A 15,801-nucleotide genomic window follows, 5' to 3' on the forward strand; every position below is an offset into this window, starting at 1 on the left:
CAATGGCGGGGTTTGATTTGGACGCTTCCCCTGTATTAAAGCACCTCACGCCGGATGTCATGCAGTTTTTCCTCGTTGTTGAAACTCTGTGCCGCGAGCTCGTTGTCAACTGCTTCTTTGACGGCGCGGACCCAAACCCCACCTTCAGCCACCGAGCCAATGGCACGAGAGTAGCTTTTCATAAGCCCCCTAGAGCTGAGGAGAGGTGGGCTGAATGGGGTTGGTCGAGGTTGATCTCTCAGAAATGACTTCATCAGCCATGACTGGCAGCCACAGTTCACACCAGTTCTGTTCACACAACACATCAGCACAGGAACCCGCCCCGAGCCAGGTTCCTACAGCATGATTCCAACAGAGGAATAAACCTTAAATCCTTTGGACTTCAGAAACAGTTTTGTTAGACTCTTTACATGGAGTCTGCATTGTTATCTGGTTTACTCACAATACAATACTGTGAAAAAAATACATATGTATACTGAAGAAGCCATAGGTGACATTGTGGAGCAGCAGGTAGGTGTCGAAGTTACACAGCTCCAGGGACCTGGAGGTTGTGGGTTCGATTCCCGCTCCGAGTGACTGTCTGTGAGGAGTGTGGTGCGTTCTCCCTGTGTCTGCGTGGGTTTCCTCCGGGTGACTGTCTGTGAGGAGTGTGGTGTGTTCTCCCTGTGTCCGCGTGGGTTTCCTCCGGGTGACTGTCTGTGAGGAGTTGGTGTGGGTTTCCTCCGGGTGCTCCGGTTTCCTCCCTCAGTCCAAAAACACACGTTGGTATGTGGATTGGCGACTCAAATGTGAGTGCATGTGTTGTCCTGTGAAGGACTGGCGCCCCCTCCAGGGTGTATTCCTGCCTTGCGCCCAATGATTCCAGGTAGGCTCCGGACCCACCGCGACCCTGAACTGGATGAGCACTTACAGATAATGAATGTATTAATGGAATCTAAATCCCTGTGATTCCAACTGCACATTAACACAATAACCACACTCAGAAGCTCTATTTAGCAGATGGACAATGTGTAAAATGTGGTGAATATATTCTGACCTGTCATGTAGATGTGGCACTCTAAGAAACACAACAGTCACATTTACGAGAAACCAGCAGTGAACTCAAGCACTGATTTATAAAGACGTGAACTCCTTATTAACAGACTGTAAGGGGTGTCTGCTGCTTGACTGCGTCAGAACGAATGCATCTCTTCAAACGATTTGATGCCTTGGCACGATTCTCCGGAGAACAATTAAGCAGATCCCTCATTGGGAAGCCTTAAAATCTCATTATTTACTGAATCCACGCCTGCATCTAGCTAATGAATCAGCCTATTAATCTGTTCCTGCCAGGCCCATGGAGAGGCTACTCACTCACTCACAGTCTCCTGGGTGCAAAACGTTATTCAGAGGTGGATTATTTTACTAATCATCCCGAATGGATGGCATTACAGTGCCAACCTGTTGTTTGTTTGCTTCCATACTCGCTCAAACCAAGCAACAAGAGCAGCGAAGGCATCATTCTTTGGCCAAAACTCATTATTTCTGTCACAGCAGGCCATAAAGACAGTGTTTAGGGGAAGGGCGCTCATTAAGCAGGCAGTGTGGGTGATGTATAGTGCTAATGTGGCCAGATATTCCATTGGGAGGGCGGTGGGGGTCATGCAAATATACTATCTCCATTTATTACACAACATCAGTGTTTGGCACTTTTCAAACATGGGCACATATTGACTGCAACAGCAGGCTATTTTTCTGACATGTCGATAGAGACAGAAAGAGAGGAACGCTGAAGGCCGTCATTAAATAAAACATGAACACCTTTAAGATATCTTTGCATGCATTGGCTGTCTCTCGCAGTGTGTAAGTAAATACACAAATATCTCTTTTAAAATGAAGTGTAGTGTGCATTTGGCCAGTGTTTACTGAGATATTATTGAGATCATATATTGGGTGATTAATTAAGGGTCATCCCAGAGGTATTGAACGATGCTTGGTGTTCCATCACTCAAGAGAAAGCAGGTCCACTTCTCCACAGCCCATTGCCGGAGGCTTCATAGCCCTCTAGCCCAAGCTTGGCATTGAGCATGGTGACGTTAGGCTCATGTGCAGCTGCTCTAGAGCATCCTATGTGGTGTATATCAGTAAATATATCCTCTCATCCCCTACTCACTAGTACATCTGTATAATTAGTGATTACAACTCATGTTCACATATGTTCAGGTTGTTATTTAGTCAGATTATTGGTTCATTTCCTGAGTGTATATGGTGTGATAGTGGATTAGACCCCAGCTGAGTTTCTACCTCCTGCTTGTTGTGGAAGCTGGGGTCTGCTTGCAAGATCAATGAAGGATATGTGACTGGGAGCTTGGTGGAGTGCTCAACTGACTGAGCATTAAGTGGAGAATACTCTCTCAGTCTCTCTCTGATAGACAGGAACAAGTGGTCGGCAGGCATTTTCCAGCTGCATTTTTTTTCTCCATTTTAGATGCCAGCAACAAATACCATTAGGTTTTGGACTGTGGAATTCAGGCGGCACGGTGGCGCAGCAGGTAGTGTCGCAGTCACACAGCTCCAGGGGCCTTTAGGTTGTGGGTTCGATTCCAGCTCCGGGTGACTGTCTGTGAGGAGTTGGTGTGTTCTCCCCGTGTCCGCGTGGGTTTCCTCCGGGTGCTCCGGTCCAAAAACACACGTTGCAGGTGGATTGGCGACTCAAAAGTGTCCATAGGTGTGAGTGTGTGAGTGAATGTGTGTGTGTCTGTGTTGCCCTGTGAAGGACTGGCGTCCCCTCCAGGGTGTATTCCCGCCTTGCGCCCAATGATTCCAGGTAGGCTCTGGACCCCCCGCGACCCTAAATTGGATAAGCGGTTACAGATAATGGATGGACTGTGGAATTCAGTTTTTCTGGTTTTTTAACGTGTAACAAAGTTGGCTTCTCAAAGTCAGCTTGCTGATCTGACCTATAGTTTTGTTAAACGTTCATTCAAAGGCTTTATCTTTTTCAACAGCGAATGATTGGTGGAATATTCAGAAATTCCACTTTTAACTTCCATTGCTGATGTCACAATGTACATCTCTCACATAGACACGCATTCACAGTACACAAACAAGCTGCGTCTGTATTCACAGCCTACTGTTCGGTGCTCTAGGCTGGTAGACATGTTGTAACACTATTCAGAATAGAATAAAAAAAAATAGAAACATTTTAACAAACAGCACAGATTCCACAGCAACCATCTGTGGAGGGCAGCTGTGGCCTTTTGGTTAAGGAACTGGGCCTGTAACCAGAAGGTTGCCCTTGAGCAAGGGCACTTAAGCAAAAGCAAAAGCAAGGTTAACTCATAACTTGTAACTTTGGCAATAGCAACACCAGGGTATTCAGCATGGGGACCATACTAAGGTGTCAAGCGACACCTTAGCAACCACAGATGATACTATAGCAACCAGTTAGCAAAACGTTAGCAACCATCTGGGATAGCTACTTCAAACTAAGCACAGAATCTAAATAAGTGAAAGAAACAACTCACTCCATAGAGATGTTTTAAGCTTCTTGTTAGTAGAGAATCCTATTACAGTTTAAAGGTGTACTCCAGTCGTTTTATTCACATTATTCAGTTTTCTTACTATTTGTTTTGGTAGCATATGAGTCTGTAGACTGCGTAATGTGTCTTATTTTATTTCTTTATTATTTTTTGTAGATGTTTTTTTCTGCTGTGTTTCAGATTTATTTCCCCACTGTTACGTTTGCTGTGGTTTGGATTTATTCCATTTATTTTCTCTTATTTTGTTTGGGTTTACCATTATTTACAGTTTTTCACCAAATTACATGTTTCCCCTCTGTGGTTTGTATTTTTCCTAGCACTGATTTGTTGTTTCTTACTGCTGTTAGTTTTTTTTCCTGGGGTTCAGTTTCATTGTGTGATTTCCTGTGTATTTTCCCCCAGCTTTGTTCAGATTCACCATTATTTTGCATTTTTTAAAATATTTTGTTTAGAAATCAAAGCAAATAAGGGACTTTTTCACAGCATTTGGTTTTTTTTCCCCTGCCAGGGTTCAGGTATTTTTTAAGGCTTTCAAAAGCCTGAAAGATTTCATTAGGTAGGTGGTGTTGTCGGGGTTACAGTATTGTGATGAGTCATGCTTTCTGAAGTCCTATTTCATGAAAAAAACCTAATGTCTCACAGCGTGGGTGACTATCACTCATCAGTGTCACTTATCACTAATATCCAATAACATCACCCCATCACCAAATCTTGTATACATGTCTATTCCGATACACTTCTATAAAAATTAAGCAAATACTCCCCCATGGATCCGGTCTCTTTGTGCACTAGAAAAAAGTTCAGGTGCTTATACTCAGCCCTAGCTCTGTAAATAAGAAACAAATGGACTCAAGACTGCTGTTCGATTTTGCCAGTCAGTAACAAGGGGCGTTTGTGCTTGTACACAGTTTAGAGGAAGGGGAGGAGCAAGGGAGATTCAGGCATTAATCTGAGGGGTGGAGCTTCAGAAGGGGAGGGGTGATTTTTGCTAATGAGTTCAAATATCAAGTTAATCTTTGCAGTGAAAAATGAGAGGTCAGTTACTGCACTCATTAATAGTTTTTATGAGACCCAGGTATAAGCTGAGTGTGATTATTATGTTAACTACATTATTATTGTCCACTACCATTTACTAAACGCAATATTAACCAGCAAAGTCATCACCACCTTCATGTATATTTCCAGTATATTTACTTAATTTATGACGTGTAAATGACAGCACACATTATCCTCTTAAAGAGATTCCAGCTGTTGTGACAAAGAAGAGGCAGGTGTTTAGAAAGAAGAGAAAAAAAGTCTTATCTGAAATTTCAGGTTAACAGCAATTAGAACTGTACGAGACGGAGAAGAGAGGCTGCATTGCTCGACAAGTTGCACCAACAAACAAAGGGTCAGCATTATGCTGCACACCATGTGTTATATTTAAAGACTGATTTGTTATCAGCACTTCATATTGTTCAAACATGGCTGGACTAACTGTATTTGGCCTGTAACAACAGAAGGGGAAGACAGAAATAATATGTTTCACCACCTTAAGCAGAAGCATGAGGAACAGGGGACGAGGAAAATCAAAAATGCTGTTTGAAAAGTTCAACACTCTGTTCTAACCCAAGCAGATAAACTAGACTCACCACAGCAGCTGGTCTTTGTATTTGTTTTGTCATTTTACTGTGAGGCTTTAGAGTTACTTTTTGTATAATAATTTATGTTTGTTGTTAATATGCACACATTAAATTGTTTGTGTGCACATTTGATTGTGTGGTATATGCTACATTTGGGTTCTTTTTTGTTGTTGTTGTTGTAGATTTGGTTAATTAATGTTTACAAAATAAGCAAATGTTTACTGATTTTTTTATTGGTCACTTCTTAAATTTGTAGTAAAATAAATGTTTTAAATAAATAAAATGTATTTATTAAAAAATTTATAATGTATAATTAATATATATTTAATATAATTAATAGTAAAAAAAAATTAATTGTTGCAATAGTGGGGCAGCACGGTGGCGCAGCAGGTTGGGACCTGGAGGTTGTGGGTTCGATTCCCGCTCCAGTTTGTGTGTTCTCCCTGTGTCCACGTGGGTTTCCTCCGGGTGACTGTCTGTGAGGAGTGTGGTGTGTTCTCCCTGTGTCTGCATGGGTTTCCTCCGGGTGACTGTCTGTGAGGAGTGTGGTGTGTTCTCCCTGTGTCTGCGTGGGTCTCCTCCGGGTGACTGTCTGTGAGGAGTGTGATGTGTTCTCTCTGTGTCTGTGTGGGTTTCCTCCGGGTGACTGTCTGTGAGGAGTGTGGTATGTTCTCTCTGTGTCTGTGTGGGTTTCCTCCGGGTGACTGTCTGTGAGGAGTGTGGTGTGTTCTCCCTGTGTCTGCGTGGGTCTCCTCCGGGTGACTGTCTGTGAGGAGTGTGGTGTGTTCTCCCTGTGTCTGCATGGGTTTCCTCCGGGTGACTGTCTGTGAGGAGTGTGGTGTGTTCTCCCTGTGTCTGTGTGGGTTTCCTCCGGGTGACTGTCTGTGAGGAGTGTGGTGTGTTCTCCCTGTGTCTGTGTGGGTTTCCTCCGGGTGACTGTCTGTGAGGAGTGTGGTGTGTTCTCCCTGTGTCTGCGTGGGTCTCCTCCGGGTGACTGTCTGTGAGGAGTGTGGTGTGTTCTCTCTGTGTCTGTGTGGGTTTCCTCCGGGTGACTGTCTGTGAGGAGTGTGGTGTGTTCTCCCTGTGTCTGCGTGGGTCTCCTCCGGGTGACTGTCTGTGAGGAGTGTGGTGTGTTCTCCCTGTGTCTGCGTGGGTCTCCTCCGGGTGACTGTCTGTGAGGAGTGTGGTGTGTTCTCTCTGTGTCTGTGTGGGTTTCCTCCGGGTGACTGTCTGTGAGGAGTGTGGTGTGTTCTCCCTGTGTCTGCGTGGGTCTCCTCCGGGTGACTGTCTGTGAGGAGTGTGGTGTGTTCTCCCTGTGTCTGCATGGGTTTCCTCCGGGTGACTGTCTGTGAGGAGTGTGGTGTGTTCTCCCTGTGTCTGTGTGGGTTTCCTCCGGGTGACTGTCTGTGAGGAGTGTGGTGTGTTCTCCCTGTGTCTGCGTGGGTCTCCTCCGGGTGACTGTCTGTGAGGAGTGTGGTGTGTTCTCTCTGTGTCTGTGTGGGTTTCCTCCGGGTGACTGTCTGTGAGGAGTGTGGTGTGTTCTCCCTGTGTCTGTGTGGGTCTCCTCCGGGTGACTGTCTGTGAGGAGTGTGGTGTGTTCTCCCTGTGTCTGTGTGGGTTTCCTCCGGGTGACTGTCTGTGAGGAGTGTGGTGTGTTCTCCCTGTGTCTGTGTGGGTTTCCTCCGGGTGACTGTCTGTGAGGAGTGTGGTGTGTTCTCCCTGTGTCTGTGTGGGTTTCCTCCGGGTGACTGTCTGTGAGGAGTGTGGTGTGTTCTCCCTGTGGGTGCTCCGGTTTCCTCCCACAGTCCAAAAACACACGTTGGTAGGTGGACTGGCGACTCAAACGTGTCCGTAGGTGTGAGTGAATGTGAGTGTGTATGTGTGAGTGTGACTGACTGGCGCCCCCTCCAGGGTGTATTCCCACCTTGCGCCCAATGATTCCAGGTAGGCTCTGGACCCACCGTGACCCTGAACTGGATAAGGGTTACAGATAATGAATGAATGAATGTTGCAATAGTGTGTTCTTGGAATTAATTCAAGTATTTTTCAGTGTTTTGTCATATCACCAAAAATATAGTTATTGCCAAAACACCCTGAAATAGCATGATATTATTTTAAGGCTCCATCGCCCACACCTTGTCTTAAGAATATTTAAAGCTCAAAGTGTTAACCTTTTGTTGTAAAAGGCAAGGCCTGCACACACCTGCTCATTCTGTTGCCTTTTTCATTGATGTGCAAGTGGTCAACAAAATCATGCTGAGCTTGTAACTACAAAAGCTTATTTCATATCCTTTATAAAACATATAATCCTGCCCTTTCTGTGTCTGCCCTCCATGTTCTGTGTGAATAGATGAGTGAGCAGCATCACTCATGGTCCTAAGGTTGTTAACTGAAACCAATAGAACATTAATTCATTCATTATCTGAAACCGCTTAAACAGTTCAGGGTTGCAGTGGGTCTGGAGCCTACCCGGAATCATTGGGCACAAGGCGGGAATACACCCTGGAGGGGGCACCAGTCCTTCACAGGGCAACACAGACACACACACATTCAGTCACACACTCACACCTACAGACACTTTTTGAGTTGTCAATCCACCTACCAACGTGTGTTTTTGGACACGGAGAGAACACACCACACTCCTCACAGACAGTCACCCGGAGGAAACCCACACAGACACAGAGAGAACAAACCAAACTCCTCACAGACAGTCACCCGGAGGAAACCCACACAGACACAGGGAGAACACACCACACTCCTCACAGACAAGTCACCCGGAGCGGAACTCGAACCCACAACCTCCAGGTCTCTGGAGCTGTGTGACTGCGACACCACCTACTCCACCACCATCCCGCCCCAGCAATAGAACAGTCCTTTATTTTTTTATCTTTGGTTAATCCAAATTTATATATTCTTATTTTCACTTGGCACTATTGACTTGATATGCACTTTTAAGCTGAACTTCATTACTATGCAAAATTCCTAGGCACCTAAGATGATTATGATTAAAACTTTAAATAATGTATGATAATCTCAAATAATACAGGACTGCCACAAAGAGAGATTTGGAAAGGTTTAAACCAACACACTTACAAACAGAACATCACTATTTAATAATGTCAACAAACAAATCAAATAGAACAACTATCTCATTTTCTCAGGCGCCTAAAACGTTGGCACAGTACTGTAGTTTTATAATAGATGGAGATCTCCTATGGAGATTCCTCCAAAGTGACAGGTGCCCCACTAAAATACACTAACACTTGGTATAATCTCTTTCAATGTAGCAGTATTACTCACAGTAATACCAATTAGTATCAAATAGAAATACATGTCGAAGAAAACACAGACCATAATGAGATCTGAAATATGTACATGGAAAATCATTTTTGACTGGAGCTAAAGGGTCTCCAAGATTTGACAGGTTTTCAAGGCAATACACAGCGACTAAACTGCCATCTACTGTTCGAAAAGACATACTGCAGGGCTAATGATGAGGACGCTTTTCCTATTTCCCCCCCAGTTCTTTCTGTTCAATGTGTCTGATGTTAATAAATCAACGTATACAAAGTTTGACCCAATGTGAAAACTTTAATAGTCTTTAAGAAAAAGACGCTACAAAGTAACTCTCATAGTGCTCACACAATACCAGTAGGTCCACTGCTTCACATTTGAACTGCTTCACTTTGCAACCCAAATAAGGTTCAGTATTAACATATTACACACAGTACAGTAACGTTTTAGGCACAAGGTGGAGGGGAGATGTGTGTCTGCAGCATTCGTACCCAGCACTGACTATATTCTGAATGTCTGGGAGCTGGGGTCAGTTTCCAAACCTGTCGAGTTTTAATTTAAGCATTGTTTTGATCAGAACATCTGCATATTCAAATGAGGTCTGTGCTAAGGTTCTGTATTGGCTTTTATTAGTATTTGGGTCTACCTGCATTGAGATGGCTCAAAAATACATCATCCCTGTGGATTTGAGCCCTATCACTAGGTCTGTGACTCACCTGCGATTTATTGTACAACGATTTCTTTCATTTAACTTACTGGCATGGATACATCTCTTTTCTTTATCTGTTACTGAGCCCAGAAACCTCCTCATACAGACTTTCTTCTCTCCTCACTGCAGCAGAGGGTACACACAGTTAAAGTGACCGAGGTTCTTGCAGGACTGGAGCCAGCGCTGGACGTTAGCCGGGGCAGATGAGGCCTGGCCGGCCTGTAGGAGGCAGCATGCACAGACGATGTCGGCCAACGAGAGCTCCTGACCCAGCAGCCACGGAGAGCGGCCCAGGGCACTGTTAAGGGAACGCAGGACGGTCGTCCGCTCTTTACTGCCCCCTTCGGCCAGCTGGAAAACAGCGGTGTCCACCCAGGAGTCCACCTGCGTGGCGGTGACTGCGTCCTGGGGCTCAGCGCCCAGTAGCCGGAAGAGAAATCGTGCCACGTTGGCCTCGCCCTCGATGGGGCACATGCTCTGGGTGTTGAACTTCATCTGGAGTTTTGGCACTGCGTGGAGAGAGAGAGAGAAAGAGTAGCCACAAATGAAACACAAGAAAGACCTCATCAGTTAATGAGACCAGCAGTTTATGACTGATGTAAAGCTGTATGTTCAGCCTGAAATGCTTGACATTGACTGTTTTTAGTCATTTTGATGCTCAAAAAAATGTAGGCGATTCTTGGACATGCATCATGAACCCCCACGCAGCGACCTCTGGTTGGGATCCAGGTTTCTTGGATCTGTTTTAAGGCCCTGAGCTGAAACACTACAAACGATTCCACTTTTTAACAGCCCAGAATGTATTTCTCTGTACATCTCTTTCTCTCTTACCATCTTTCCATATGAGTGTGAAGCCGAGCTGGAAGAGATGGCGAGTGTAGCTGTCAGTGTGGGGTGGTCCCAGACAGGAGAGCAGCTGCGGGGGGACACTGGAGACGGACGAGTGCACGTGCACAGTGGAGAGAACGCGGTAACGCTGGCACAGCAGCCCGTGAAGCACCAGCAGAGAGAGAGGAGGACTGGCTGGGTTAGCATTGATCACAATGTCCCTCAGAGCTCCAAGATCCTGCAGCAACAGAACAGCAAAAACGTTCACCCTTCACCAGACGGTAATCGAGAATACGTGCGGCCTATATTATGATTTATTAAATTTATTTATATCATATATCAGGGGTACTCTCACTACTTTGATGATCGACTGCTTAAATATTCATAGAGGAGCACTGACAAATAGAAAGGCAGTGCTCTGAAGTAATAAATTTGCCATGCCCACTGCCTTGTGTCCACTAGAGGGGCGTAAATCACTCTGGGTTTGGGCTGTAAAGACATGCAATTGCTGTCTGGAGTGATGGAGCCTGTCACAAATCACTAGGATGAGTTGGAGTCATATTTGTGATCCAGAGGTAATCATCTAAGCTGACATTACTAATATTTGAATGAATGCATGAATCAAATTGGGCAGCATGGTGGTGCAGCAGATAGGTGTCGCAGTCACGCAGTCACAGGGACCTTGGGAGGTTGTGGGTTCGATTCCCGCTCCGGGTGACTGTCTGTGAGGAGTGTGGTGTGTTCTCCCTGTGTCCGCGTGGGTTTCCTCCGGGTGACTGTCTGTGAGGAGTGTGGTGTGTTCTCCCTGTGTCCGCGTGGGTTTCCTCCGGGTGACTGTCTGTGAGGAGTGTGGTGTGTTCTCCCTGTGTCCGCGTGGGTTTCCTCCAGGTGACTGTCTGTGAGGAGTGTGGTGTGTTCTCCCTGTGTCCGCGTGGGTTTCCTCCGGATGACTGTCTGTGAGGAGTGTGGTGTGTTCTCCCTGTGTCTGCGTGGGTTTCTGCCGGGTGACTGTATGTGAGGAGTGTTGTGTGTTCTCCCTGTGTCTGCGTGGGTTTCCTCCGGGTGACTGTCTGTGAGGAGTGTGGTGTGTTCTCCCTGTGTCTGCGTGGGTTTCTGCATGTGAGGAGTGTTGTGTGTTCTCCCTGTGTCTGCGTGGGTTTCCTCCGGGTGACTGTCTGTGAGGAGTGTGGTGTGTTCTCCCTGTGTCTGCGTGGGTTTCTGCCGGGTGACTGTATGTGAGGAGTGTTGTGTGTTCTCCCTGTGTCTGCGTGGGTTTCCTCCGGGTGACTGTCTGTGAGGAGTGTGGTGTGTTCTCCCTGTGTCTGCGTGGGTTTCCTCCGGGTGACTGTCTGTGAGGAGTGTGGTGTGTTCTCCCTGTGTCTGCGTGGGTTTCCTCCGGGTGACTGTCTGTGAGGAGTGTGGTGTGTTCTCCCTGTGTCCGCGTGGGTTTCCTCCGGATGACTGTCTGTGAGGAGTGTGGTGTGTTCTGCCTGTGTCTGCGTGGGTTTCCGCCGGGTGACTGTCTGTGAGGAGTGTGGTGTGTTCTCCCAGTGTCTGCGTGGGTTTCCTCCGGGTGCTCCGGTTTCCTCCCTCAGTCCAAAAACACATGTTGGATTGGAGACTCAAAAAGTGTCCGTAGGTGTGAGTGAATGTGTGTTGTCCTGTGAAGGACTAGCGCCCCCTCCAGGGTGTATTCCCGCCTTGCACCCAATGATTCCAGGTAGGCTCTGGACCCACCCTGAACTGGATAAGAGTTACAGATAATGAATGAAATGAATGAATCAAATTCTCGCAGCAGTTTTCTAAAATCTACTGTAAAGCCTTCACAGAAGAATAGGCGCTGTTACTACAGCAAAGGTGGGGCAAACTATTATATATCCTTCAGATGAGTAGGTGAAATGATTTTGCTTTGACACCCTAAAGGCAGTAAATCAAGAACAGCATTCGCTCAGCAGCTCAAGACCAACCCGATGAACTTGTTTTTCGTAAAAAGAGCACCTCATTATCTATGCATCTATACACTCAACTTCGGAGCTGTTACTTTTTCCACTGCATAAAAGTCAATAAGAACATGACAGAATATTTATGTATTTATTTATTTATTTCTAGCAGGTACAAACGTAAATGCAGATGAAGTGATGTAATGTAATTATGGGATATATACAAATATATTTAAAACAAATTGTACATAAATGAATAAAGAGAACAGACCTTGCCGAGAAGGGTGTCCAGATCAGCTGTGCCTGTGAAGGCTGAGGTTGCAGGAGTCTGGGTCAACGTTGTGGCGTCCATGTCAGCGTCTGGAGTAGTGACTGTCTTGGCCAGGCCGTCCACGGCTGCTTTCAACTCATACAGCTTCCGCATAATCTCATCCTGACGAGCCTCTAGCGCTTTCAGAGCAGGATCCACCTCCCCATTCTGAGACAGAGTGACATATACACCCCCAGTGAGAAGCAAAAAGATTCCAGAAACAAACAAGCAAAGGCATGATCAGCTAACACAAGTGCCTTATTCAAACAGAAAGAAACAAACTACCAATTATTTAACACCTAACAAAAAGTAATAATGTTCTAGTCTGTGTTCAGTTTGCCACAGAATCGGCCAAAGTTATTCCAATATGTATTTTCTAGTTCATAAATTAAGGCTGAAATCTGGACAAGGGCAGCACGGTGGTTGTGGGTTCGAGGCCCCGCTCTGGCTGGCTGTCTGTGAGGGGTTTTTGTGTGTTCTCCCCCCGTGTTCACGTATGTTTCCTCCGAGGGGTTCCACTCAAAAGTGCAAAAGTGTCCATAGGTGCGAGTGTGTGAGTGTATATATGTCACGCTGTGGAGGACTGGCAGCCCCTCCAGGGTGTGTTGCTGCCTTGCAATCAGTGATTCTGGCTCTGGACGCACTGCAACCCTCAACTGGATAACAGAGGTTACAGACAATGAATGAATGATTAAATGAAGGAATAAACACAGCTCCAGGGGCCTGGAGGTTGTGGGTTCGTTTCCAGCTCCGGGTGACTGTCTGTGAGGAGTTGGTGTGTTCTCTCTGTGTCTGCGTGGGTTTCCTCCGGGTGACTGTCTGTGAGGAGTTGGTGTGTTCTCCCTGTGTCTGCGTGGGTTTCCTCCGGGTGACTGTCTGTGAGGAGTTGGTGTGTTCTCTCTGTGTCTGCGTGGGTTTCCTCCGGGTGACTGTCTGTGAGGAGTTGGTGTGTCCTCTCTGTGTCTGCGTGGGTTTCCTCTGGGTGACTGTCTGTGAGGAGTTGGTGTGTTCTCCCTGTGTCTGCGTGGGTTTCCTCCGGGTGACTGTCTGTGAGGAGTTGGTGTGTTCTCTCTGTGTCTGTGTGGGTTTCCTCCAGGTGACTGTCTGTGAGGAGTGTGGTGTGTTCTCCCTGTGTCTGCGTGGGTTTCCTCCGGGTGACTGTCTGTGAGGAGTTGGTGTGTTCTCCCTGTGTCTGCATGGGTTTCCTCCGGGTGACTGTCTGTGAGGAGTTGGTGTGTTCTCTCTGTGTCTGTGTGGGTTTCCTCCAGGTGACTGTCTGTGAGGAGTGTGGTGTGTTCTCCCTGTGTCTGCGTGGGTTTCCTCCGGTTTCCTCCCACAGTCAAAAAAACACACGTTGGTAGGTGGATTGGTGACTCAAAAGTATCCGTAAGAGTGAATGTGTGAGTGTGTGTGTTGCCCTGTGAAGGACTGGCGCCCCCTTCAGGGTGTATTCCCGCCTTGCGCCCAATGATTCCAGGTAGGCTCTGGACCCTGAACTGGATAAGCGGTTAAAGATAATGAATGAATGATTGGATGAAGGAATAAAACATATATTGCACCATATAAAGTGGGCTTTCAAACCCTTCTACTACACTGAAAGGCCAACACACCTGGGTCTAATATCCAGATCCTCCGGAAGGCCCTGGATTTGGAGTGTTTGACTGCGGGAAAAGAAATCTGACTGACCAATCACAAGTCTGCTATTTTGGAATGAGGTACAGGAGGAGGCAGATAGCCAATCAGAGGCTATCTGAAGCAACAGGCAGAATCAGAAGCAACCGGCAGAATCCTGACAATAAGCCAACATAACACACTGAGACTGTGTACTTGTGTGCCGAGTGTCTGCAGCTGGACAAACCAATGATATTTATTCATTATAGTACATTTCTGGGCGGCACAGTGGTGCAGCAGGTAGTGTCGCAGTCACACAGCTCCAGGGGCCTGGAGGTTGTGGGTTCGATTCCCGCTCCGGGAGACTGTCTGTGAGGAGTTGGTGTGTTCTCCCCGTGTCCGTGTGGGTTTCCTCCAGGTGCTCCCTGGAGTCCAAAGTCCAAAAACACACGTTGGTAGGTGGATTGATGACTCAAAAGTCTCCGTGAGTGTGTGTGTGTGTCGCCCTGTGAAGGACTGGCGCCCCCTCCAGGGTGTATTCCTGTCTTGCACCCAATGATTCCAGGTAGACTCTGGACCCAACGGTCTTTTAAACCTTATTCTTTCAATTAGTAAGAAATAACATGTTTTCTGACTATCAATAAACACAAGTTAGGAACTCAAATTCCACTGTATTTATTTGTTTGACACTTTCATAGAGCTGCTGCTTAGCCTTTAAGAAGCTTCACCTTCTCCTGTTAAGTTGCTATTTTGGGAGACACACGTTTTAATTGGACTGCGACGATATATAAACACGCAGCTGATGAAAGACCTCTGACCGAAACGTCCTGTTTATTTGAAATCTCTGTATATGTTTATATAATGTACTGCCTATATGTCCTTTTTAACACAGTGTCTTTCAGAATAAGTTGCTGTATCACAGTGACATATTAAAGTCTAAAAATGAAAGTACAGACACAGATACAGGAAATGTATTTAAATACAGCACAGCTGTCTCTTTATGCGTGCAGAGCTGCGCAGAGATCAACATCATGAACACACCCGGCGCCGCGCGCTCCCGTCAGTTGCATCAGCCGCTCTGTGCTGAGGCTAAAAGCGCGTGAGCTAACGTTAGCTCGGGGGCGGCTGCTCCCCGGTCCAGCCTCTCGCTCTCTCTCCGAGAACAGAACCGGACAGAATGTACGCTCTCTGAGAGGAGAGCAGGGACGGGTCAGTACTGATTTACCTGCAGCGCGTGGTCTTCGCTGCCGCTCCCATGCTGCTGCTGCGGCGCGTGCAGGCACGGCACCGTGTACATGCACGTTGGCAAATCGACCTCTAGGTCACCCCCGCAGACGGGCTTTACCTGATACATGGGCATGGCGTCGGACACGCTGTTGGGAAAACGACAAAAACAAAACAAAATAAATAAAAGGAGACCGTTTTAGTCGTTTCTCCACAGCCCGTCAGTAGCAGCGAGCTAAAGAGCTCCAAACGTTACAGACGAGGTGTGACGTCACTTTCCGGTGAAAGGAAAAGTCCCCCTTACCGTCCGAAAATGGGTTTCTGAATAAAACATAAGCACGAGCCAAAATAATAAATAACAAACAAGTCGTATTACAACGAAAAATCGGCTAACGATATGTATAAGATTATTTTTCATTTGTTCTATTCATTTCTGCTTATTCATTAATTAATTCTGCTTCAATGCAGCAGGTAGTGTCACAGCCACACAGCTCCAGGGACCTGGACGTTGAGGGTTCGATTCCCGCTCCGGGTGACTGTCTGTGAGGAGTGTGGTGTGTTCTCCCTGTGTCTGTGTGGGTTTCCTCCGGGTGACTGTCTGTGAGGTGTGTGGTGTGTTCTCCCTGTGTCTGTGTGGGTTTTCTCTGGGTGACTGTCTGTGAGGAGTGTGGTGTGTTCTCCCTGTGTCTGTGTGGGTTTCCTCCGGGTGACTGTCTGTGAGGTGTGTGGTGTGTTCTCCCTG

General features: G+C 46.6%; 1 protein-coding gene across 1 annotated transcript; it reads right to left on the reverse strand.

The window, feature by feature from the left end:
- Positions 1-8,379: 8,379 nt before the first annotated feature.
- Positions 8,380-15,344, reverse strand: aimp2 (aminoacyl tRNA synthetase complex interacting multifunctional protein 2). The gene is made up of 4 exons (XM_066642494.1): positions 15,061-15,344; positions 12,186-12,392; positions 9,978-10,212; positions 8,380-9,655 (listed from the first exon to the last, which is right to left on the reverse strand). The coding sequence occupies exons 1-4, from the start codon at positions 15,193-15,195 to the stop codon at positions 9,267-9,269; spliced, it is 966 nt and encodes a 321-aa protein (XP_066498591.1). The 5' UTR covers positions 15,196-15,344; the 3' UTR covers positions 8,380-9,266.
- Between the last annotated feature and the right edge of the window lie 457 nt (positions 15,345-15,801).

The sequence above is a fragment of the Hoplias malabaricus genome, chromosome 13, assembly GCF_029633855.1.
Source record: "Hoplias malabaricus isolate fHopMal1 chromosome 13, fHopMal1.hap1, whole genome shotgun sequence".
Taxonomy (NCBI): Eukaryota; Metazoa; Chordata; class Actinopteri; order Characiformes; family Erythrinidae; genus Hoplias; species Hoplias malabaricus.